The following is a 26,634-nucleotide window of genomic DNA, read 5'->3' on the forward strand; positions in this document are numbered from 1 at the left end:
TCAAACCCATACTGTGATTCTGTGACATACTTTGGGGATCAAAACCACCACGTTCTAACCTCTGGTTCTGCTTTCCTTATTGGCAAGCAAGGGAGTCCCTGACATGTCTCTCAGTATAATTCCTCTCTTTTATTTTGAACAGTTGTTGCCAAACTTACTGAAGGTTAGGACCTCTCCTATGAATTGAGAGATTGGGCAGAAATCAGTTCTTGCAGGTGAGAAGATTAAACTTGGACTTTCACTGTCTTAGTGCTTATGTCATGAAGCTGCTGTAGAACAAATGGCAAATTACAGTTCTAGGAAAGCTATGGCTTCCGTAACTTTTTTGACTTGATCTGTAGGTGAATGGCTTCTTTCAGATTTAGTGCATCAAAGCTGAATGCTAACACCTAATTCTGGGTTGCAGTCAGGCAAATTAATACTGAGCTGTTAAAGCTCTGTCAAGATGAGTTGTTTTTGGGTAGAAGTCTAAGTAGAATTTTACATGCATAAAATCATAAGGTAGAAACCAAAGTTACTGCTGACATTTAGGTGGTCCCAATGTTAGCGCACCACAGGGGGCTTGCAGCTCTGAATTTTGATGCCTAAATTATGTTAAAACTTCCAACTGAGTCCTCTTAGATCGAGCACAGAGCACCATCTCCAAATTTACTGGGAAGGTTTCAAGGAATATTTCTTCTATTGCATGCTTCACACAGTGTACTCTGATGTAGAAAAAGATGATGCTTTCAAAGAGAGGGAAGCTGGATTGATCCACAGTAATTCTGAGGATGTTTACACTCTTCTTGACCAAAGGGGAACTTAAAAGGTGTTTGGGAATCTTCTCATTTCCCTGCTGTCAAACATTACTTCATTTATGTAACAAAAAACTGATACATGTGCCAAGAGTCCTGGCTCATTTTGTAATGGTGGATTCCTTGAAGACTGAACGTAATACACGTCAAGATTCAGAGAAACAAACAAGGTGCTACTGACAAAAAAAGAAAAAGAAAAAAAGCAAAGACATTTTTCCATTAGAAGCTGCAGTTTTATTACAGGATAACAGTACATAAAGCACATCTAAAATCGATGTGTTCAATGCACTTAATAAAGGTAATGTAATATTAAAGGTACAGTTTCTAAGTACAATATAACAACATTCATATTAGAATGAAAATTGGAGTATTTAAAAGACAACATTAAATCTCTTATTTTTACAGTCATATTTACAAAATGAATCAAAATACTTTTTTTATCGGGACTGAGTAAAATAACAAACTGGAATATAAGCAGGCTATCATAAGAGTGAGTTGGAAAGGTCCATGAAAGTGAAAAGTTAAGTGACTGGGTAAAGATCATTAGCAAAGGTTTAGTACAATACCACTTTAGTATTCCTCTTGATGGCTTACATTTTACGGTGGCTAGAAAAGGAATTTATACATACTGTACACATAACGGACAGCATACATTTACATGTACAGTATAATTTCATTTAAAGTTGTGTGTATTTACAGAAATCTGAGCGTATCACTCAACGAGGTTTTTGAAGTTCATGTGCTTAATCCTCAAACTGATATATATTTCAAATCAGTATTGATTCTGGTTTTGTTATGTCGAACATTTAGTCAACAGGGAAAATATGTTAACCAAATGGTTTTGCATAAAGATCTCAAACTATTAAAATGAAAACAATAGGAAGAACTTGTTCCTAGCATTACGTATAAGTTAGTACATACAAATTTAAGCGCGACTCCTTTTCTTTTTCAAAATATCAAAAGGTGACTTAAATCAACAAGGGAAAATAATATTGTCATGGCTTATATTTAAATAAGATTGTAGCTTCAAGAGGTTTTTATAATTATCCTGATAGTGTTTGCAATTAAACATTCCACTTATGAAAATATACCCACGGTGCAGTAAAGTTTGTATTTTATTTTTAGGACAACAGTATGTTTGCTGTTTAAAAAAAATTATTTATATATATATATTCCTTGAATTGAGGGTATAAAAGCAGTGCATGGAAGCCAAGAATCATGGCTTTAAAATTCACTACCTTCTATTATCAAAAAGTGCAGTAAACAGAAACAATTGTATTTAATAAATTGCTCAAAAATCTTTGCTAAAGATCTTATAAATTCAGTAATATTACAGAAAAATTCTAATAAATATTTAAAAGGTTAATTACCTCCTTAGTTAGATATTTGATATCCATCAGTTTTTAAGAATTAACACAAAAACAGTATCTAGAATGAAAGGAGCAGGGGACAGGAATAATTTTAAGGGTACATGACTACGCAAATTAAGGTATACATGAAAAATAAAAACAAAACCCCCAGACCTGACAGAATGTTGCAAATTCCACTTCTTAGTTAACTTCAGTTGCTAATGGCTGACCTCAGATATGTATGCGTGATTTCTAAAGCATACCCAAGGACTGAATTTAGCCATCAATCTGTCACGGAAGATTTACAGAAAATTCCTATTTACAGTAACTGGAGTTAAGCATGTAGGCATGGCCTAGTGACATCCACAGTTTGAGTGTGTGCAGATCCTACTTAGAGTGAAGAGGGAGGAAGGCACCCGTTAGAACATCACCAATAAATATCAGATGCCGCAACCAGATAGTACTCTCTGAACAGCCGAATAACTACCTCCCTTTCAGACAGACAGCATATTGTAAATACTTTATTCTTGTAGATTTGATGCTTTTGCTTTTTTCTGATACGACACAAGCGGACTGCTTTAGTAACCGAAAAGATAACAAACTGGACAGAACATTTTTATTAATGTTAATAATGTAGAAAAAAATTCTACATCTGATATCAAGTATCCGTACCGGTGAAGTAATTTTCTCCTTATTAAATATACTATAGAATAATTTATATAATGACACTATGCATTTAAAGAGAGAACCATGTCCCAAATCTTGTACGCTGATACAGGTACTTGTTGGGCATATGTAGGTGTATATATATATATATACACAAATATATATATATTTATATATAGTTATACTCAGTGAAATTAACAAGACCCAAAGGTGGTATTGTCTAGGAATAAAAGGGGTTTTTGTTTGCTTTTGTTCACAAAAGTAACTTATCTAGCACCACACATCAGAAAAACACAAAAATAGCACACTCTAGTTCTAAACAGCTATGTCTAAAATAGATTATATAGTAAAACAGATATTATACAGCATAATGTGGTATTTGATAAACAGATAAATATTTTCACTGTGTAGGCTGTTTATAGTATAACTTTTATCTATACAGAATGAAAGCAAAAAGTTAACTGTATAGAGGTGAGCAGAACAACATTAAATATTATGACTCCAAAGCAGAGACGAAGTTAAGAGTTGAAAGAATAGAGCAAGATAAAATGTTTACAGGCCATTACAAGTCCTTAAATTAGTAGTAAAATAAGGAATCAGTTGCTCAAGTTTAAGAAAGCAGTAAACAAGAGATTGCATTTACATGCAGATGTCTAAAACTTGTATTTCTTTTAAATCTATGCACAAAAAGTCATTTGTTTTTATTGCTTGACATTCAGTTATGGCTAGAGTATTTTTTAACCTTTTTTGTACTTTGGAAACAAGAATATTGTTAAAGGTGCCATAAAAATGGACAACATTGAAAACAGTTTGCAAATAAACCACCTAACACTGCAGTTCTTTATACATTTTAAAAAGCCTTGTCTGGGGTTTGTCATATGTTAAATATATTTAAACTGGGAAAATACATTGTAGCTTGAAGCCTCCCATTGGCCCAAACGTCCAATACAAAAACACATCTCCAGAAAAGGAGCAGGCAAGACAGTACAGTTACATATATAGAAGCAGCCAGTTAATGTCCTAATATTTCAAATAGTCACCACTGTTCTGTAACTTGTTTCTAAATCAATGTAGAAATGAGGAACATTTTGGATTTAGAAAAGTGTACAGTACGTATCCCTTTTTGTGAAATAAAATTCACTGTATTGCTTATGAATTCTCTGCATTAGATACGATAGCATTACAGATTGCAAATTCCTGTAAAGTTTATGCATTTACATTAAGACTCTGTGGGGTAATTTAGGGTAGTGTTTCTCAAACTGAAAGTCACAACCGCTTGAAAGTTGCTAAAGTGTTCAGATTACTATCACAAAACTGTATGTCAGGCAAACATAGCTCGGCTCTGTGTCAACTGTAGCAGCTCTGTTCACCACGGCAGACAAGCATGCTGGGCAGGGACCTCATCCTGCTCACTGCATGCAGCTCAGCTCCTGGCGAGGAGGAGCAGGAAGAGCTGGCAGTTGGCTGTTGCAGAAGCCGTGGAATTACTATTACTCAGTACCAGCAGCAGCTCAGTTGCTTTGTTAGAAAAGACAGCTGATAATTCCAGCTGGTTCTCACTGCCTAATGTTTGTTAGTTCCAGCACATAGAGCCCTACGAAAAAATATAGCCCCGAGGGACTGTGCTTTCAGAAAGCTTGAGAAACACTGACTTACAGGAAAACAAGTGTACAAAGGACATAATAAACACTGAAAACATGCAGGTGTTAACAAAAAGGTGTGGTGTCACACGTCAAGTTGAATAACTTGATTGTAAAGTTCAGCTTGAAGAAGTAATGAGATTATGAGGGAAGACAAAAAAGTGAATATTGTGGCAGAACAAAACTTACAGATACTGATCTGAAGCCTTTATCATGTTTAATTTTTTATTTGGATAGCCTACTTATTGCTATAAAGTTATTGCTATATTCTACCGATGATAAAGGCAAAAAAAACCAAACATCACCAAGAGGACAAACAGCAACACTACATATGAAATAGGTAGAATACAGCTTTTATTTTGATGTTAAAGTTCTATTTAGTACCTGAATAAAGTTCCAAAAATAGACAGTATATTAGCCTACATGTTAGATATTCTTCCCCTCAAGTCCAGTGACTTAGCATTGTTTAGTGAGCTATTAGCACAGTACTAGGATTAAAGCACATACTGCAACAATTTTTTGACAAATACTCCTTTTAAGCTTTTTTTCTTTTTTGTTTCTATTTGGTATCCTTATACATTTGCCCTCATTTCCACCAAATGATTTACTGACAGGAATATTTAAGCAAAAAGAAAAAAGCAGGTTAAAATTCAAATATATTCATGGAATGCAACTTTTAAAGTAATATTAGCATTAATAATGATCTATTTTGAGTAGTTACTCATCTCCAGCTAAGGAAAATAAATAAAGATGCTTCCTCTTTGCAATCTAAATCAGCTAGCACAGGTAGAATGTCAGATCATGCTAAATACTAAGAGCAAATTGCTTCTTATTTTTGGGATATTGGATATTAAGAGCTGTTCCTAACATTTATATTAATAAATTTATCTACCCGGGGACTTCAGGAATTTGCAGGAAAAAATCATACTTTGTTTACACAGCTTGGACTGGCAACCTGTTTGTTCATCAAGTACAGACTGGGGAATGTCTGTGTCAATCCTTAGAGCCCAAAATAATTTACTGTCATGTTTGGATCACCCCCTAGGAAGTTACGTGTAGATTGCTCATATGAACAGTATGTTTCATTGATAAGCAAGTATGCAGAGGATAGTTTCTGTTGGGAATCAACAGTAGCGGGGATTTTCTTGTAGTGATGATACCAGGACACCCAACTAATCAAGAGTCATAGTTGCTAAGCAACTTCAGCCTTAGAAGGCTATTCCAAGCTAAGCTAGAGTGTCAGCTTGGGAAATATTAAGAAAGGTTTCCCTAATTACTAGCAACACAAAGTAAACAACTGGAAGCCACAAATCCAGTGGAAAAATCCCAAACTTAAACCTAAGATACTGGAGAACTGACATTTTTTTAATGAAAAAATTCACGTTTGATGGAGAATTTTACTCTTCCTGATCTAACTGAACTCTTGAAATGTTGCTCATTTTGTACACAGTTACTTATTTACTTTCCTGCTTGCATTTTCAAAAGAAAGCGAAGTCACAGAACAAGACTAATTGTGACAGGCTCCCGGAATCACACAATTTGGCACTTAGAGACTTAATAGACATCGCTGTTTTTTGCAACTGTTGTGATCATTTTAAATTGCTGCAATTGTTGCAGGAGATACTAAAATGACTTCGGTCTTTTCGTTTCTTTCCAGTCATATATATATATATATATATATATTTGCTTTACTATGAAGCACAAGCAACAATGAGAGACAAGGTCCAAACTGTTGTTCTCATAGTTTATGTGACATTATTGCCAAAATAATTGCCTTTCCGTTCATATTGTACTACCATAAACTGCTTTGTTTGGTTTGACAATCATTTGAATACTGAAAACCAATTTTCTATTGCGAAACACTGAAATTAATTTGGTAAAACTCTCCAGTGGTTATAAAAACATCCAGAGGTTGTTTAAATTAAATTTCAGTTGTGAACTATCAATGGGCCAGCATTAATTTCTTAAGTACGATTGCAAAACCTTTGCATTGTTTGGAATATTGTTTTTAACAACATAAAGACCAATGAGCAGATAGGTTGCAAGACTGCATCAGTGAATGAGGCACACATTGAGCATTTGGTTAAAAAAGAAATCCGTCCAGTTTTTTTTGTGCCTGTGGGGAGATGGGGAAGGGAAAGGAAGAAATACTCACGTTTTTTTTTTTTTTTCGTTTTTTTTTTTTCGTTTTTTTTTTAAAAGAATTTGTCCCACCAGTAGCACTGGCCACCCTGTTGAAGAGTTTTAGAAGATCCCTGAGCACATTAGTTTCTGACTCTTAACCCCAGCTTCAAAATGATAGGGCTTCTGTTGTTGATAACGAGATGGATTGTCATTCACAGTTAAGTCAATCATAAGGTGCTTATATATTTACCCTTTTTTTCACCAATCAGCACAAAGAACTGTCAGAAAATAACTTTTATTTTTCTTTTTAAATAGTAAAAGGGCACAAAATTATTAAACAATCAAAGTTTTGTGACAGTGGTTTAGGATTATTATCTGGCTGCCCCTCAACAACAGACAAGTGATTCAATCGACATTCCTTAGCAAAAAGAAAAAAAAAAAAAAGAAAAAAGGAAAAGAAAAAAAAAAGGCAAAAAAAAAAAAATCCTGTACAAATATGTATTTTTCCCTGAGGGATCAAGGTTACACCCGCAAGTGCTCTATGTACATATTGCACTGTAGAGGAATGAAGAACATGTGCAAAAAAAGCAACGATGATTGAAGCTTACTAATCAAACCTTTTAATCATGACTGCTATGTCATCTTGCATTTTGGAATGTCGGAACACAGCTATTCCTTACATCTACAATGTAAAAAATGAAAAAAAAATAAAGAAAAAGAAACACACACCTCTACTATGGCACATTCAATGAAATAAAAAGTTTTCCAAAGACAAATAGACAAATTCCATCAAGAAAATAATACAAAGTTCGTTCATTTGTTTTTTTTTCTGTTTTTTAGAAAAATTACATTACTTTCTTTCATTGTTTCACATTACAAAATCTTTTTTTTTTTTTTTTTTTTTTTTTTTTTTCATGTTTACACAAATCACATTTTATTGCAGGAATATTTCAAGTGCCATCAAATATTTATAGAAGGGTTAAAAAAATAGAAGTCTCTCTAAAGTGGTCCAGACAAGGCTTTGTATAGAATAAATCTTTTTTTCACCTTCTATTTTTGACTTAAGTATTTTGAATACATTTTCTTTTTCTCCATTGACACTTACCAGCCTAGAAGCAGCCACTCACACACACCCACACATAGATTCATGTGTGCACATAACAGTACTCTCTCTCACACACACAGGTGCACATACACACACAGAGATCTTGGTATCCATACTAGGATAGATAAGCTTTAATAAAGAGCAACCAAACTTAAGAACAGCCTCCCTTTTCTCCTAATCCCATTGTTTTTAAGAGTCAAACAATGTTAGAGATGTTGAAGTATACTAGGGTTGTTCAAATGACAGTATACTGTACTACCTCTTCTCTAGAAAGCCCAGGAACATCTCTGCAGATAGATGAAAAGCCAATGAAAATCTCTTCGCAGACTTTAGCGTACAGTCATTTGAAAGCAACGTACTACTTTGTCTTCAGCTGTCCTCACATTTTTGTTTGTAGTCAGCTGGACAGATCACGAAAATACTTGTGTGAATATCCACTCACTCCCAATATGGTTTTTTTTTAACTGAATATTCAGTTGATTGTCTGACACCAGGCCATAGTCACAGAGGTTCTGCAGGGTGCATTTCCACTGCTGCACCAGGTTCTTCCATGGCAGCCATTCTGACCAGCCATTCTGAGGCTATTCGACATCCCCTTTGCCTCATAGGCAACTGCAGTCTTTTCAGTATGTCTGCCATGCTGTATCCCCTTTTTCCCCTCTCTATGCCAAGCAAAAGGAAACGAGTAACACTCTCTTGCCAAGTGGCTGCTAGCCGTGTTCAGGAAGGCAGACTTACTGGGGTATGTACACACAGCCTGATTTTAAAAGGTGCTAGTAGTACACAGGAGCTCCCCTTGACAAAAGTGACAGCACATAGGTACTGCACAGCCTGGAATGGAAGATCGTGTCACAAGCCAATCCTGGATACAACAGGCTTTCAACAAAGGCCCCATGTGGAACCTTTCTACCATTATGTATTATTAAATACTCCAAAAATCTGTGTTGTCAATGACTTATGGGTATAAATACTCTGAATTAGATACCAAACAAAACCACTGGTACCTACAGGCCTGCTAAAGCAGTAATACTAATCAGGAATAGGTAAGTAAAGGATGTGACTGAAAATTAATCCCAAAGTACTTTGCCTGGTATTCTACTTCTTGTCAAAAGTAGGAGCTGTATCTTAGTCTCTAAAAAAGTACGAATCTTACCTCATTATTCATTAGTTGATACTGAAATTAAGTTTAGTTGATCTTTAAAGGACTAGCACCTAGGGCTGGTCATATTCAGAAAACATCTGTTTGTTGAAAAGATTGCTTTAAAAATAGGAATACGTATTGGAATCGAAGTACCGTATCATGCCAGCTACTCTGATAAAGTAAACAATGATTCTAGGAAAAGCGTATCAGCAAGAATGCAGTGTGCAGGCTGTGAGCTGCGCCCTTGGAGCAGCAGGATGGAGCAGCACGAGGTTGGCTTCCAAAAGCCCACTCGTCCCTCCACCCAGGTGCTCACAGAGGTGCAGGTGTTCCTGTGCCATTCTACAGGGCCGCACTGCTTTGAAGGGTAGAGATGCCATGTTCATCATCTCCTCAATTTTGATCCATACAGATGGATGAGAGCCAAGCGCTGCGATGAAACACTTCAAGAGATGTTGTGGCTCAGTGGCTCAAGCTGACTCCAAAGGTAAAATTTCCAAATCATAGAATAAATCTTTTGTTTTGCTTGTAATAACTTACTAGCCTAATTCTACTTTTAAAATAGTTACTCTTCAGTGTGCTTCTGTTCTTTAGTTCAGTGTTATTTCTCAATGACTATATGTAAGAGATTTATTATTTTTGGTAATTAAAGCAGTGAAGCACATTTTTTCTTTCCTTTTATTTTTCTAGTTTTGTTTTTGTTTTTTTTTTTTTCCTTGCAACATATTTCATCAGTAACTTGCAAGCACACAGGCCTACAAGGCTTCTGGTTGTATTTCCTCATCTCATCCAAAGCAATTACAATCCTCTGGCTCAAACAGTCACAGTTTATTTTGTGATACTGTTCACTGTGGATCTGTTCCCTTCAGAACTTGTTTAATTTCTAGTCTTGCTAAATTGACTCAGAGACAGAACTCTACAGGGAATGGTGCTTTATATTAGTCTTTCCTCATCTGTTAAACTTTAAAGTGCACATATGTAAATAATGAGAGCAATGGTCAGCATTCTGTTCAGCTATTTTAAATTGAACTGCTGGATGTCTGAAGAATATGGGTTCTAATCTCACCTAAAACAAAATTAAACCTCTGAATTTTGATAGGATAGAGTTTGGTGTTTTCAATGCATTGTTTACAATATAGAGTACAAAAGTATGTAACATTATGTATAAAAATTGGTTTTACACTTACATGTCACATACATGCTTTTACTGCAGATACAGACTTGAGTAAATATCTTCAAATCTGGATTTATGGTAGGTAGATGTACACTTTACTAGCCTGATTTTCAAGGATGATACGTTATTCTATCTCTAAGTGATCTGTAATTGCTTAGTTTGATCACAGAAACTCAGCACCTTTGAAAAGGAGGCTTTTGCTGTGCCTAAATCTGAATCTAGGTATGTAATTTTAAACATCCAGATTTGAAAGATTTGAAAGGAAAAATGCCTGCTAAATTAACAGTTGAACAGGTGATTTTAATTCAGAAAATTTCCTTTTTTTTTTTTTTTTTTAAATCCGTGTGACCATTTCAGGATATGACCAGCCTCTCCTTAAAAGTAACATGGAAAACAGCAGCATAAATACCTCCCAATGTACCAGTACCTGCCAAAAACCTTTTTCAGTTAAACTTGAATTTCTGGTGCACATGCAACACAACAATGAACACGCTAGCATTTAATTTAAAGAAAAAGGTGCAAAATGAAAGTGCCTTATCAATTCAACAAGAAAAGCTATACCAGTAACTACATTTTATATTAATTAAAACAATATATAAACAATATCTCTTTTGCTATATATAGTCTTCATGCCCATTTACCCTGTAATATATTATAATGCTATTGTTGCTATTGCTATGGACCCTTTTCATGCCGTTCTGTCTACTGGCAAACAGTGGTAGGTGAAAAAAATCGTCCTTCATGAAACAATGAGCAAGTTGTGCAAACTGATGCTTAAATCTCTGCAATGCACACCAGTCGCTGATTACTAGGTGGACTCTCTGGTTCTGATCAACAAATTGATTGTTCTGTCAGAAGTCTGGGCAGTGAACTACGAGAGAAAACAACCTTCTGATACTAGTACCCTCAGTCTGTGTAAACAGAGGTCAAGGATTGAGAAGTTGAGACAGAAAAAGGGTCCATATTTGTAGGCAAAATGGAAATCATATGCATGAGAAAAACAAGTTCAACTTTGTTTCATTGTTTCCCATCCTTCGCCTGACCCGGACCGCCAAGAGATGTGCAGTGTGTTGGCTCCCTAGGTCTGTGCAGGGCCATATAAAGTGTCTTGATTTTCTTTATTTTTTTTTTTCTCTTTTTTTTTTTTTTTTTTTTGTTTTCCTTTCTTTTGTTTTAATGTTTGTACTTCAGACATTCTAGAAGTGCTTAGGTGATACGTTTACCCATCAATTTGCATTGCTGGCTCAAATTCTGAAGTGAACAGCTCCTTGTAAAGTGGAGGAAAATGAAGTCGTACAATGTCTGGGTATATTGCTTTAAATGCGATAAGCTTTTCTGTATGTCGTCCACACAGTGCTCTTAAAGTAGACACTTTGCATATTAACTGTAAAAAAATGAACAGAAGTCACACAGTCATATACGGAACGAAGCCTTCCAAAACTGAGCTCAGGATTAGAACTCTCTCAAACAATTGGAGCGCACTTCAGTTGTTTGCTTTAACAATGGCATATCAGATGTGTAATAACAGATAACTTTGGCATATTAAAGAAAAAATAAATAAATCAATAAAGAAACCACTAAAAACCTACCCAGTAATATATTAATGCTATTTATGAAATAACTTTTTCTTTAGGTCTGTAAGAAAATGTATCACTTGCCTCCCTATGTAAGTGATACCACAAGCTCCAGATTGATGTGGAACTATTTCATGGCTGAAACTTTACTCATGCAATTCAGCAATTCTCTTGGAAGAAGGTGTGCTTGATTACTCTTAAATGCACTATATTGTGGAGGGAACTTGCAATACAATAGATTAGCCTATTTTCACTTATGCCAAATAAAGGTAAAAGATAAAATCATATTAAACAGATCAGAACCATCTGTCCTTGAAAAAATAGGACTAGGGTGCTCACTGAACTTATTTGTACATACTTGTATCAAAGCACCTGGAAAAAACCTCCTTCTAGCAAAGGAATCCAAAGCATACGCTGGGAAAATAATTACATGAGGACAATCTGGAAAGCCCAGATCTTCATATTGGGCTGCACTGTCCTGCTTCTAATTGTAGTTAGTTTAAGTGTAATTCATTCTGTGTAGTGAAACTAAGCTTGAGCTTCCCTGCTGTGGGAAGTTCTAAAAGGAACTACATCTGTAAGGAAGTGCCTTCACATTGCCATTGCATTTCGAACACCTAAGTGAAGACACTTGTGATTACCATAATAATATGTACTATCCTTTTTCTCTTCCCTAGCCACCAAAACTTAGAAGGACTGCTGAGAAAAAGGCTTGTGCAGAACTCCTCATGAAGTACCGAGAAACAAGGTTAGTTTGGGTACCGTGTGCCATCACAACCTAATTGTCATGTAGACACAGGTTTCATGAAGTTACATGTAGTAGAAATAGAGTTCTGCATGGCAGAAGCATTGTTAAGAGAAACGGGATAAAAACCTTGTTGGCTTTTCATTTAGTTCAAAATGAAAAATATTTTCACTTTTACCAGCCATATTCCTCGTACATCATTCCTTCTCCCTTTCTTATTTTTAGCAAACGGTTATTTTTTAGCAAACGGTTTCAGCTAAATACCTTGATTGTGAACAAAGAATTCTGGGTTTATAAATTAAAAAAAAATATATTGCACAGAAGCTTTTACACTGTTCACAAGAAAGTGTGCTTTCACAGTCACACGACATGGCACAATATGATGCGTACCTTTGTTAGAATTCCATCTTCTCGGTGGTTCTTCTGTAGGACGTGCTGAAGTGCCAGCTGGATCTTCTGCTGGAGTTTTTCAATTTTTACCTTCTCCTGAAGCCATGAACGATCTGAATACAAATGGAGTTAACACCTCTAGTAGTGCATACATCAGTCACAGTGCATCAGGAAATAGTCTGTTACCAATTCATTGTTCCTACTTGCAACCTTCCTTCCACTTCAACAGTTTTACATAGGAAATGAGTTTCAAAATTAATAGCTTTTGGAACACATTTATTACTTGCATTTAAAATTACTTTTGTAAAGCTCTCAATAAGGAGACTGCAGCATATCTAAATAAGATTGATTAATTATTTGCTAGTAAGTTCTTTAAAATGCAGAATATTTACAAAATGAAGCTAGCCCCCTTTTAGTGAGAAATGAATAGATCACATAATGAACAAGTAGTTGAAGTGAATCTTTTTACTAAGACCTACAGTGGCATTACAGAAAAATCAGAAGCAAATATTCAGCTATAAAAAAAGTGCTCATAAACTTCTAGCAGAAAAGAATTATTAGGTACATCTGTGGCAGTACTAAGGCATTCTGTGGCTTAAATACTAAGAGACAAGGCAAACATTTTTCCAGCATGGCAAACAGCATGAGAATCTATTTATGATGTAGTAAAGCTCCCTGTTCTTAACAGACTCCTCCAGCATTCATTCCTATGATGGTTTAAAACTGTATTTTTCCTTGGGTATTATGTCAGACACAAACTGAATTTCTGCACTAATATCTCGTTTCATCCAACCTGATAAGCCTTCCCAGCACCTGAAGTACTGTGTGAATCTTTTTGAGATGAAGTTACTTTATTTATGGGCAGAGACTCAGGCTGACTCTTGTATGTCTGGAACCAGAATTCCTGGTACCTGGTTTGACAGACGTGACAGATACCTAATCTACCATGGTATGCAACCACCTCAGTACATTTGTTCCACACTAAAACAGCAACCCTGTTTAACAGATCTGAGCTGGCACTGGACCAAAAAGATGTGGACATTTCACACTGTATTATAGCAGCAGTATTTAAAAATACATTAAAATAAAAATGAACTCTGTCATAGAAGCCTAGAATAAATATGTTCTCTCTTACCTGCTGACATTAAAACAAATGCAGAAAACAAAGCTATCTCATCTTCTGTCAGGTGCATAGAACATAAACTTTTTCCAAATTCAAACACAAAACTAATGAAGTCTTCACAACCTGTCAAAAAGAAGGTACAGCTCATGCCAAACTGTTTAGAATTACTTCAAAGCCACACAGTTGCTGATTTAGGTGAAAAATTGATGTAAAATACTCAATAGGTAAATGCTTTTCCCCCTTGAGGACAAGAGATCTCAGTTATGCTTGAACTTCACCCCATTCCCACAAGTCCCCAGTATCACATCCTGGTAACCAGTACTTTGAAGGTTTTGTGCATTGCATCTTTTCTGTGCTTTTGGGGTAAATGCAGATAAAATCCAAGCCGTTTTCAAGCTCAACATTGTTTTGGCTTTGTTGCCTTTCTAAGTGAAACCTTCTCATGTCACCGTGGACTGGATGTTTGAAATGTATACTTGAAAAATGTTGATTTTACAAATACTGAGCACACAGAAGAGGGAGGGGGAAGAGGCATACAAGGTACATGCAGGAGCGAAAGGAGAAGCGAAGGTCTGAAAGTTTTTCATGCAGAAAAAGAACCGTGCCTCCTTTCATCCATTTTCTTGCTCACACAGGTGTAAGTCAGGTTACTGCTGCTGTTATACATGCTGTTATGCAGTACATAAAAGCTGCGCCTTGTTTTGGAAGGGATTGCAACCTCTGTTGGAATAGGGTTCTCCTCTGCAGATCTCATCCCCCACCTTAGCTTAAATTTCTGAGCATACTCAGTAGCAGCTGAAAGTTAGGCTCCATTGGAACTAATAGCAGATAGAAACCCGTATCTGATAATTGCATTATCTGAATTGTTTCTACTCAGAAACAATTCTACTTTAATTCTCTTTCCTTGCAGTGTTTCAAAAAGGCAGAGAGTACTTCACAATTGTACGGCTTTCTTCACTGCCATATTGTTACTGTCATTATTCACTGCCCTCCAGAATGGATTACGTCCCAAATCTTTACCCAGTTAAATACCTCCTTTTAAAATTAGCAAAAGTATGCAGAGAAGAAGAAATAAAAATGTAAACTATGGTTTAATTAAAAAAAATATTAAAAAAATTAAGAGTATTTCAGCATTTAACCTGCAAATAACTACACTTTGCATACTGTAAGACACTTAACATATTAAGAACAGTAAAGTCAGTATATCTGAAATTAAATTTAAAGTTTCTCTTCCTTTTCACATGGATACATCAAGCTTTACACAAATTAAGACATCTGGGCTTTTGCTGTTTACAGACATCTCCAAACTGCTCTACCCTGATACAAATAAGGAAAGTGCTGGATTTTGATAGCAGTAGTCCTGCACTACAAGGAGTTAAGCTGCTCCAACTCCCAACTGGCCTCAAACAAAGCTGGCACAGTTACTTACAAAATAAGCAGTTTGAACTTTTCAACTGTTTTTTAATCTGAATACTACAGTCTCTATTTTTTTTCAAGGCAGCTGTCCTCATGCTTTTCTATCTCATTGTTTCTTTGTGTGGTTTTAAAATGCAACACTTGGTATTTCCTTACCTAAGGACTTGAAAACCTCTGGGCTAGCATACTTGCCATCAAAGTAGACTGTGTTGTTCTGGGAGTCAAAGGCACGGCACATTCTGATGAACACAACCTCTAAAGACCCTAAAACAGAAACAATGTATGTTTGACTATTTAAGTAGAGAGACTTCAGTTGCAAGAAGCAAGATAAAAATTACCTAGTGCTCTGCCTTCAGCATGGACTGACTAGGGCAGTAGTTTCCATGACGTAACAAAGAATAATTTGATTTTTAATTATATTTATAATTAAATTATTTCTCATAAACTCCTTTACAAGTTTTTGCTAAAGTAACTTAGTTAATGCTAATAAATATTTTTATTAGAGTAATGAAGTCTCTGAAGTCAAAGCAGTTCATTTAGATCTGTGCTCACGAAGCTTTGACAGCTTTGTTCAATATTTGTAAACTGTATTACTTCTACATCATCTCGTGTAGAACAATCTGGACTTTTAATTTGAGATATATTATCCACTACTAATTGGCCAAATAAAAAAAATATTCATCCTTTCACACTTAATTGCTCCTGTAGTTCACAATGAAAACTTCATATGCAGACTTGTACTCATTATAGCACCACAGAATGGTTTGAGGTGGAAGGGATCTTAAAGATCATCAAGTTCCAGCCTCCCTGCCACAAGCAAGGACACCTTCCACTAGATGGAACTTGTTGCATCCACAGTAACGAAGAAAGCTTCAACCAAATACATAGGTTTTTTTTCTTGTATTATTTAAAATTATCATAGTACAACATATGTATATATATACTTATATATATACATAATCACTCTACATAGGTAGCACTTTCCTCAGTCAAAACTAATAGAAGTAGACCTTAAAATTCACCCACATACCTGCTTTTAAAAGCACAATTTGATCATTTTGACACAGTTCCATAAAGCCATCAATGCGTTTGGCAAATTCCACTACATACTGTATAGCTTCTGTTATTTTGACTGCGCATAATTGCCACATTACCTCCCTTTGCTGTTTGAGAGAGAAGAAAAATCGAAAAGTTACTAATTAAAGTTTGGATAGCCCATTTTCATAAAATAAGACTGAGCTCAAAACTTAGGCAGAGCAAGTTCTCTCTAGCAGCTCTGGCTACAGTCTGCTGTAAGAAAAGGGGCGTTAACCTCAAAGACAAAGCCTCATGGGGACGAGTGAAAATGCAAGCATGTAGAACTTCAGTGATGGCAGTGAGATCCAGGTTGCAGTATTTTAATTTCAAAAGCCAAAAATATCTAGGTATAGTGATGCTGGTGGTAATTCGACTTACTGCATCAAGAGCAAATACCAACTTATGCTAGCAGTGCATAATCATATTTTTCCTATCAACTTCTCTTTTTTTGTACTAAATGTAAATTATCTAACAAGATGGTCTTCATAAGGATACATATAGAGCATACATATATGAAGATCATCTTGTTAATAACAAAGAAGGCATGCAATTAGTGTTCTTCTCAGATGTTAATAATAATTCAGAATGAGTATCTATCAAGTGTAAAAAAATATTCTTAAAGGTTTGTGGGTTTTTTGTTTTGTTTTGTTTTGTTTTGTGGAAATGAAAAAACAAACAACTCAGAAGTGTGCTTTAATAGTGCTTCTCAAGATAGTTTTCCAGAAGTAGCCACTTGGCAGTAGTGTGTGGATGGAAGGCATAATGGAAATGCAAGCACTGGATAAAGCTTGTAATACCTACTGGAGGCATGGCAGCACTCTGCTGCTGTTCTACAGGTGAAACTGAAACACTGACAACTGTAGAATGAATCAGGGATACAACCAGGCACCAAAGGCAGGAAATCCGAGTTCTTAGTTTATAATCTCAAAACAAAATATACCATGCAAAATTATAAAGTGTCAAACAAGCCAATGGCTTTTTGACTGGCTCCTATTCAGGTTTTCAATTACCAGATAGGAATGGAAACAAAGTAAGACTGATGCATGTCCTGGTATTGATCAGTATTTCACAGGTCAGCTGTAAAAGACTCTACAGTTATAAGCTGGTGCTTTGAACTGGTTTGTTGTTGTTGTTGGGGGGGTATGTGGGAATGATTAGGGAGATTACAGTGTAACAATAGTACATAACATGCCATGTTGGCGAGGAAAAAAAAATCACTAGTATTATATCCCATTTTATCAATAACAGACAAATGTATTTCCAGAGCTTTACATTTCCCGGTGTTTATGGTTAAAATTATAAATGCAAAATCACAAACTGCATTGCAACCACCTTGCTCATCTTGAGTCTAGCAGGTTTTTTTGTTTCATTTTTGTTTTGAAAGCACACAAAAATGTACCTTCCTGATAGTGAACAGAAAGCAGTGAAAAAGTGATTTTTTCAGTGTGTTATGGAAAAACCATGCTTTAAAAAAGCATGCCAGAGTTTGGCATGCTTTTATACCTTGTTCTGATAGTTCTCGATTTCTTCCTGCAGAAAAGTCTGCCATGTTATCTGCTGTAGCTCCTCTCTCAAGTACTGGCAAGTTTCCATGTGAGACTTGGAAATATTCTGTGCAAGATGTTCTAAAGGAAAGAAAGACCAGAAAGTTACACACATTAAAAATGCAAAGCTATACCTTCAGACATGAGAAGATGAACATATTCCAGTTACAACTGGGAGCTGCAGGAAAGCTTAGCTGTTAGAAAAAATGCTTTAATTTAATATCTCCTTGGATTTTTATTTTTTCCTTAAAAATAAATCAATGTAAACTGCTAACACTGCAGTAAACAAAACCGAATTCTGGATGTTAACATACCTTGCCTAGCTCCCTCATGGGCCCAATGCAGCCATTAGAGGGCACTCTGCACACACACACACACATTGCTCACACTCTCACAGTGCAGCTCTGAGATTTTAATAGTTACACAAAGCAGAATCCTTTCACTAATTTGTAAGATATTTAGGTGGACTTGAATTTATTTTTGAATAAAGAATACTGTATTTGGGACAAACTTACTTCCTACATAGCAGTGGGTGCCAAAGAAAGCTTGCAAGATCAAAAAGCTTGAGAGATAAAGGCAAAACCCAGTGAAAGCATTCAAACTCCTGTCAATTCAGTACATGGTCTTGCTGCTTTTAGTAAAATAAAGTCAGCTTTGAAACCTGGGCTATGAAATAACTGAATTATGCTATGAAATAGTATTCAGTCTTAAAAGTCTTCCACTTTTCTGCCCTGACTCTTTGTCTTGTCTCATATTTTAGCATACGACAAGTAGACTTGTCTCACACCGTTCTGCAGTTGGTACTTCTGCAGATTAGACCACCAACTTAAGGGAAAGCTTAAAGCCACAAGTGCAAGGTCCTGCATCTGGGTGGGGCAGTCCCAAAACATCAGCTCAGACTGGGTGATGAGTGGAATTGAGAGCATCCCTGCAGAGAATAGTGGGGTGGTAATGGGTAGATAAGGGACTCTATCAGAGAGTGTAGTGACAGGACAAGGGGTAATAGATTTAAACTAAAAGAGGGAAGGTTTAAGATTAGATACTGGGAAGAAATTGTGGATGCCCTGTCCCTAGAAGTGCTCAAGGCCAGGCTGAACGGAGCTTTGAGCACCACAGTCTAGTGGGTGGTGTCCCACTGCTTGTTGAAACTGAGTAAGGCTGGTGATCGTGAACATGAGTGTATAGCTTTGGTGTATTTCAGTGCAATATTTGTTTACCAGTGTGTACTTAAAACATTTATTTTTCTTACTGTTAGCATCTGACAGCATTATTCCTATGCCTTTGCAGAATACAGAAAGTGAAATATTACCATGTTATTCACTAGCCTCAGCCTCAGTTCTGGACTATATTTAAGCATACACTTAAATACTTTCATTGAACAGCCCCACCTTCCTAAATTGAAACCTCAGTCTAGAATACAAACATTCTTCAGAGGTTGTTTGGCAATGTCAGTGCTGGGCACCAAATCACGTTCCGTAGGGTTTGCATGCAATCACTATGTAAATAAGGGTAAGGAATATGACAAACTTATCTTATGCTAGTGCTCCAAACTGAATACCTGGCCTAAGAAGGAAAAACCCTTTCTTTTTTTCTGTAGTTATAATGTTCGTCTTTTAGTAATTCCCATGAGAACATTAACAATCACTTGATTGAGACAAAGCTGTAAGAATAGCTTTTATCTTAGTTTTTTTCTTTTTGGTTTTACTTCATCTGTTACTGAAGGTATTCGAACTCAAGTGAGATGCAATGTTTTGGCTGTCACAACACATAATATTGCAGAGAACTGCACTCTGCAACATAAGGACATGAAAAATATTGTCCCTTCCTCTCTGCAAAATTTCTCAGAAGAACATAAACTAAAACAAGCAGAATTTCTCACCAAATACTTGCCTCTAATTAAAACGGACAACAAAAGAGACAAATTATCTTGAAGTAGACATTTTTTACAATTTTTAGGTCGTTTTCATAATGAAATATGTAGCAAAAAATGCCATTAAACAAATAAATGTTTTAAACTCCTGACTGCGCGTATAAATACTAGAATCTTAAAGCCATTTCTGTAACGTCCTGCTTCAGTTTGCTTATAACCACTTGACACAGTGCTCTCTAACTTAAGACCTGGATGCTAATAAATCATAGTAATGGAATTCAGCCTTCCTATAATCACTGAGGGGAAAGTTTAAAGGAAAATGTGCTAATTAATGTGGATAATACACAGATCTTGGGGAAACTGTCAAAACATGCTACATTGAAATTTTTTCTCATGTCTGGAGCCAGATTCTCTTCTGCCACTAGAATGCTGAACTGCCCTCAGATTAGACTGATGTTTTGGTTCCACATTCCCCAGGTACAGGTAAAGAGCAGAAAAAAAATAGTCCATGTGACTTTTTGTTAGGAAACAGAGAATGGAGATAACAAAAAAGATTTAATGTTAAAAAATATATATATAAATCTTCAAATAAATACTCCATTTCCTCAGCACAACCGATCATCTTATTAAGAAGTATACAAAACATGCTATTACGTGAACTGAAAACAAAAGCAATACTACTAGATCTGATCAACGACAAGCTTATGTGGCTTTTAGTCCACTTCTGTAATGTGTTCAACCATGCACCACAACTAATTAGGGTATTGTGCACTTAACAGAAGAATGCCCATACATGCTCACAGCTGTCCTGAAGCAGCATTCTCGCTATCACCTGGCTAAAAGTGTCATTTTATTTTTTAATGGGTACTATCAAGACAATTACAATGGAAGTTTTTCTCTCTCATTACCTAATTCTGCCATGGACACAGTTGGAGAGGTCTCCCCATTTGTAAAAGAACAATAAGGGAAGAAGCCCGATGCTGGTGTGTAGTCACATATTGGTTCTGGTTTGATTCCATTAATATCAAGACCCGACTGATCTGGAGAAGGTTGTATGTCTAAGTAGAAGCTGCTAACTGCAGAGTCTGCTTTGCTACCTTCAGGGGTATGCCCATCAATGTAATTACTGAGGTCATCATGTAGCTCTGTTAACCCGTTGGTGGTGATATTGTACGTTGGTGTTAGTGGTTCTGCCTCTCCTGGCTGCTGCTGATGATCTCGCTGCTGCTGCTGCATTCGATGTTTCTGCACCTCCGCATACAGGCTGTCCCTCTGCTTTTTTGACATTCGACCAAACTTCACAGCTGAAATACAAAAACAAAACGTTTCATTTCTAATACTCAGCAGTGATTTTTATGTGTCTTGGGTCTTTAATACTACACTGAAGGGCACAGTATAAAACGTGAATCAGCAATACGGGTAGACTTAAGAATCCTTCCTGTCAATTACAGGTAACATAGCAGCATCACGTACTCTTTTTGCGTACTTAGCATGCTATTGAAGACAACTGTTAGAAGTTACTGTTTTAGCTTAATTCCTTAGCTTTACACTTCTGTGCCTAAAAGATTTTCTTTTCTATCCACTGTATCGTCTGTGGATCTCTTGAGCATTCAAATCTCACCTAGGAAAGTGGAGAGATGAACTGTTCAATTAATACCAGCTGCATACTCATAATTCCTAAGAGTTCCTAAGAATACATTACATGACTTCGGGACCAGTGTCAGCTTTAAAAGCCTCATAGTTTAGGAAGATGGCTACCACCTCATATCCTTTAACAGAAAAGCAAACATACCTGAGGAACGAGTCATTACCAGCACTAGGCAGTACCGTTTCAGGTTTTTAGTTTCAAGCCCAATAAAAAAAATAAGACAATGTAATTTAAAAAGTAAATACAATCTGAAAACTTATCTCCTTACTCGGGCCTCGTGTGCGTACAGTAATGCACATGTATGCATACAACAGGCAACACTGCTGTCAAATACAACTGAAAACACTTGTATTAAACCTTCAAATTGGTTATAGCAACTCCATTACGTCTTTGGAGGAGGTGTACTAATATCAGCTGCAGATCCAGTTCTAATGTGACTTATGTCCTCTTCCATTTTACTGATAAGTGGATTTTTGTCATTACACTCAGTTTAATTTGAGCTCAATATTTAAAGCACTGGAACACACTTTCTTCAGAAATATATCATTGACAAAACTTGGCCCACAACATGGGCTTGGAGAAACACTTATTTTCTCTTTGTATTTTTTCTATTATTTGTTTTACATGAATTTAACTTCTATGTATATTGTAAAACAGTTCTGGTCTCTATCAATAAAACAATATTACCTGCAGCTACAGGATGCCGCAAATTGGAATGAATACAGAGAGGAAGTATTAACATTAGAATAGAAACTGCATCTGCAAGTGACCAAAGACAAAGCACTTAGCTGTGAACTACAACAGAGGAGTAGAAAACCAACTGAACAGGAACTTCCTATGTCCCCTAATTTATATATATTTATTGAAATATTCAACATAAAAACCACTCTGATCTCAACAATCAGCTTGATGTGCAGTAACTGAAATAACACCTTTGTTATTTCAGGTGAATGCACAGTATACTCAGTATTATTTTACTTTTTGCAGTTAAACTGGGGTTCAGCAGAGCTTACCATCTCGAGACATCCCCACAGCAAGGCATTTCTGTAATCGACAGTGCTGGCAGCGGTTTCTGCTGGTTCGGTCAATCAAACAGTTCTTCTGACGAGGACAGGAGTAAGTAGCATTGCTTTGCTGACTCCTTCTGAAAAAGCCCTGCGATTGCATTGCAAAATACAAGTCAAGAAGCTGTTAACTAATGGAGCAAATAAAAATTCTGAGAGGTAGCATACCTAGCTGAAAGTGAAGTTCAAGTGCACTATAGTCACTAAAGGGAGTTAAGAGGTTTTGTTTTTTTTCCTGTAAACAACAAAAAACAGTAAACAGTAGGAAACAATAAAATGGCGTTGTGACATGCATATTTCTTCACTGATTTGTACAGATTCCATGTGATGCATGGCACACTGATTATTTCCAAATGAGATCATTATAAACCTAGGTTTCCTTATCATTTCCTGATCATCATGGATATCCAAAACAGGCAGGATTCAACAGCTAGTTAGTTTGATTTGATCCCCTTTTCTGCTCTTGGAGGTGACAGTAGCAGGCTCTGATGTTCAGCCTCACCAGTGTATGTATGTGTTGAAAAATACACTAAATGATACAGTTCCTTCTATAAAGTATATATATTTTTTAATGTTTTGTTTTGAATAGTTTGATGCTGACAACTGAGTTTTCATTCAACTCAGTGCAGGGTTTAGATTTCTAAGAGGATGAGGGGGAAGCTGAACCAAGTTCTATGTACTTGTTTTCCTTTCAAGTCAACTAGAATGGAAAACCCTTCCCCAAAGAAAAAAATAACTCTGGAAGGCTGAGCAGTAGATACAACTTAGTTCTCTGCACCAGAACGCACAGATTATTAATCACTGTGCCAGCTGCTTGTTTTGAAGTTCATTTCATTTTTTGCCACAGACTGCCCAAACATAAGCTGGTGTGTGTAATACCTACTTCACAAGGATTCTGAGAAGATGTAGTCATTCTAAAGAGGCATTTGAGATCAGTGAGCACAGTATTTTAGTTTTATGTTGCCACATAATGGATTAATTAACACCGCTGCAAAGAAAATACCTCCTCGGAAAGACCAGGCACCCTTTAATTAAAGTTGGACTTTTACCAATCTTCTGTTTATTCAAAGACCATATTCTGGAGTCCCTCAGCACATGTACACTCTGTCCAGACACTTCGTGAAATAAACAAGGACGTCTGCATGACAAGTAAGAGGCTACCTAGCAAGTTTCCCGCAGACAGAAGAATGACAAAATACTGAGTTAAAGCCATATGCTCCACATTTTGAGAGGGCAAAAATCTTCACCAGTTAGGCTTTAATGGTGAAAGGTGAAGTTTAAAATAAAAATGAGGAAACTGACCATTTATTCTGGTCTTGGTTTCTAACTGACTGATCTTCAACTAATGTTTGTCAATAGTGAGGTGGTAGAAGTCACTTAGACTAAAAGCATTGCACATACTGAGCTCTGAGTGCTTTTCACCTTAAAGAAAACCTAAAATACCAAGGAAATTTCTAGGTATCACTCCAGCACAACAACAGATCCCCCCAGAGGAACGAGGTCTTAGATAAACAGACAGCTTAATTTCCAGTTCTGTTTGCATCCTTAGTGGAGCCCGTCACTCCAGTACATGCAAGGACAATGCGATTCACTGGAAAAACAGGATTAGGTATCAGCGTGAGCGATGATTTACTGATCAAGGTTATGCATCTCTGCATTATCAGTCCCTTAAGATACTCAGTTCTCTCAACACTTCATCAGCTGCCCTGAATGACGTGCTCATTGATGAGTGACTGTATTACATTATCCGCCACCACTGAGATCCTGTAAGTCAGCTTTATCAATATCTAAACTGAAACTGGCCCAATAACCTCAACGATCTCTCCATTTTCTTTTAACTGGGACCTGCACTGTGTCTGTATTGCCAGTTAGGCCTATTTCTCTCTATTAGGGATATTCCTGTCAAACTGAGGATTATTTTTAGTATTATAATGGAGAAAATACCAAGCTTTTTGCTTCTTCCAGATTTTCCCTAGAGACGTAGCTGCTCAATACATTTTAGTATACAATATATCAGCTAAGTTAGAGCTGGAAGCTAAGTTTTCAGTAGAGCAGAACTGCCTGAAATTTGGGCCTTTTAAAGCTCTTGCACTTTACAAATCACAGATGTAGAAAAGTGCTTTTAAAGACAAACCATGCAGTATTACGTGGGCATGCTGGAAACATCAGCAGTACCTAAAGCAGAAAAACCTTGCCTCAAATCTTAGAAGTGAATCTGAACTCTTCTACTGCTCAGAAATATTGTGAGATTATATAGGGATAGCAGTAACAATACAGTTAAACTTCATTCAAATGAAGTCTTTTAATCATAAAACATTTTCAATGTTGTTGACATTTACCTGTGATCTTTCTAACCTTTTGGTCGTCCTTGGTATCTCATATCATTCTGAAGGCATGTGGGGAAGTCCCTTCTTACAGGTGCCTTTAATGAGTAAATACAGTTTCCCTACTAGTTGCTTCATTTTCTTCTATTAGGAGAAGGAGAAACACTGTACCATGTTGTGCTATTTTTCCCCTTTGCCAGAGGCAAAGAGCCGGCTATAATTTTTCCATCAGGAAGGAGGAGGTGTATGCATGTGTGGTACACGTGTATACATTCAATCATTATGCAAACCAGCCCAAGCCACATACTCTTAATTGCATGCATGTTCATAACAACCATCATTTGACATTCATCTGATTGCATAATGGGCCACAGGCAGATCAGACCCCTCTTGATCAAACAAACCAACAAAACTGTCCCTGCACTAAAAGCTGTCGCCGTGTTACACCGCTCTCTGACTGATGGCATGGGCTGAGCCAAGGTCTCTGGTATCAGAGTGTTTGTGAGTGTGTGGAGCCCTACCGCCTTCTGATGTCAGGATAAAGAGGCAGCTGATTTTGATGAGGCGTCATTGAGCTTTGCCCATCTCCCCTTTTATGTTGCTGTATTAACACAGTGCCAGAAGAAGTGAAGAGCAGATTACAAGCCATCTCTGCATTTCAGGCTCCTATTTATATACAAAACAATATATGGTTTTTCATATGCTGCCAAAAAATCAAGTTTGGGAAAAAAAGGGCACAAGAACTTTTCATCTGCAAGTCAGTTTGAATAACAACTTGTTAAAAAAGAACTTTGAAATGTAAATAGCAGTCTTCACAGTCTATTAATAGTTCCAGTAGCTTTACTGTTCAATGGCACTGTACTACAGACGTCTGTGTCTAAGCTTCATGCTTCCAAGGGGAAAAATCCTGCTGCGATTCTCTGATGTCACAAATCTCACCACACAGACTCCCTTCTCCGGTGCAGCACGGGTTGAAATGCTGATCTCATGTTTGGTCTTTTGACAAATTTTCATTTAATGAATTGATTCCTACAGTTCATTAAAATACCCACTTCCATTTCTGTATACACATATGTCTTAATTAGCTGCTCATTGGCTGTTTAATTACAAGAAAACAGCTGACAGCTGCCTTGCTGCATTCTAATGGCAGACGTTTTGGAATGACTGTAAGCAAGCCCGTGACAAAAAAGACTTATTCATAATCCCATGATTTATGGCTAATACTTAAAGTCTTCCACGTATCATTAAGTTTTGCAATATTCTGAGCAATTAACAATTAGTTGGGAGGGTTCGTTCTTTTGCGTTTTTCTATAGCAAACTACATCCAATTTTCTTCAAAGAAGCGTCGGAAAAATATACTTCCAAATGTAAGAAATGTAAATATTCAGAGTGGATTTTAACCCTTTCATGACAACAAATACGCTTTTAGTTACGGGGGAAAAGAATACCATGAAAATATTTTTAAACGAACTGTTAAGGGAGTATTTGCTAACGAAGTTATAGCACCACTGAGAACAGAGGAAAACGTTCAGTTTTACCTACATATCAAATACAGGAAATGGATTTTGCTTATGAGGTTATAGAAAGCTTATGAGCCCTTTCTGTAATGCAGAAAATGAATTTTCTGAGATGTTTTACTTGCAATTGGTTAGGCAAAAAATTAAAACATCTCAACAGTACAAATTAGAGGCACATGTTTACAACAACACCGTGACAGTAATGAAAAATCAACTGCTGCTCACAGCAAATGTCTAAATGGAAAAAGGAAATGCAAGATGGGAAATGGCACCAATTATCATTTTCTGAACTAACAAATAGGGACGATCCTTGTGTTTGCAATGAACACCACCACTTGATGTCTAAGAA

At 36.5% G+C, this 26,634-nt stretch overlaps 1 protein-coding gene across 3 annotated transcripts in view; it reads right to left on the reverse strand.

The window, feature by feature from the left end:
- Positions 1-1,011: 1,011 nt before the first annotated feature.
- The window catches only part of RORA (RAR related orphan receptor A), a 374,848-nt gene continuing 349,225 nt past the window's right edge, over positions 1,012-26,634 (reverse strand). For all 3 annotated transcript variants that reach the window (XM_072345258.1, XM_072345257.1, XM_072345259.1), the window contains 8 exons: positions 22,394-22,535; positions 20,641-21,036; positions 17,822-17,943; positions 16,272-16,404; positions 15,398-15,505; positions 13,838-13,948; positions 12,703-12,815; positions 1,012-11,377 (listed from right to left, as the gene is read on the reverse strand). In XM_072345258.1, the coding sequence (XP_072201359.1) occupies positions 11,213-11,377; positions 12,703-12,815; positions 13,838-13,948; positions 15,398-15,505; positions 16,272-16,404; positions 17,822-17,943; positions 20,641-21,036; positions 22,394-22,535 (1,290 nt within the window). In that variant the 3' untranslated portion in view covers positions 1,012-11,212. The remainder of the gene's footprint in view (positions 11,378-12,702; positions 12,816-13,837; positions 13,949-15,397; positions 15,506-16,271; positions 16,405-17,821; positions 17,944-20,640; positions 21,037-22,393; positions 22,536-26,634) is intronic.

This window comes from Excalfactoria chinensis, chromosome 10, assembly GCF_039878825.1.
Source record: "Excalfactoria chinensis isolate bCotChi1 chromosome 10, bCotChi1.hap2, whole genome shotgun sequence".
Lineage (NCBI taxonomy): Eukaryota > Metazoa > Chordata > Aves > Galliformes > Phasianidae > Excalfactoria > Excalfactoria chinensis.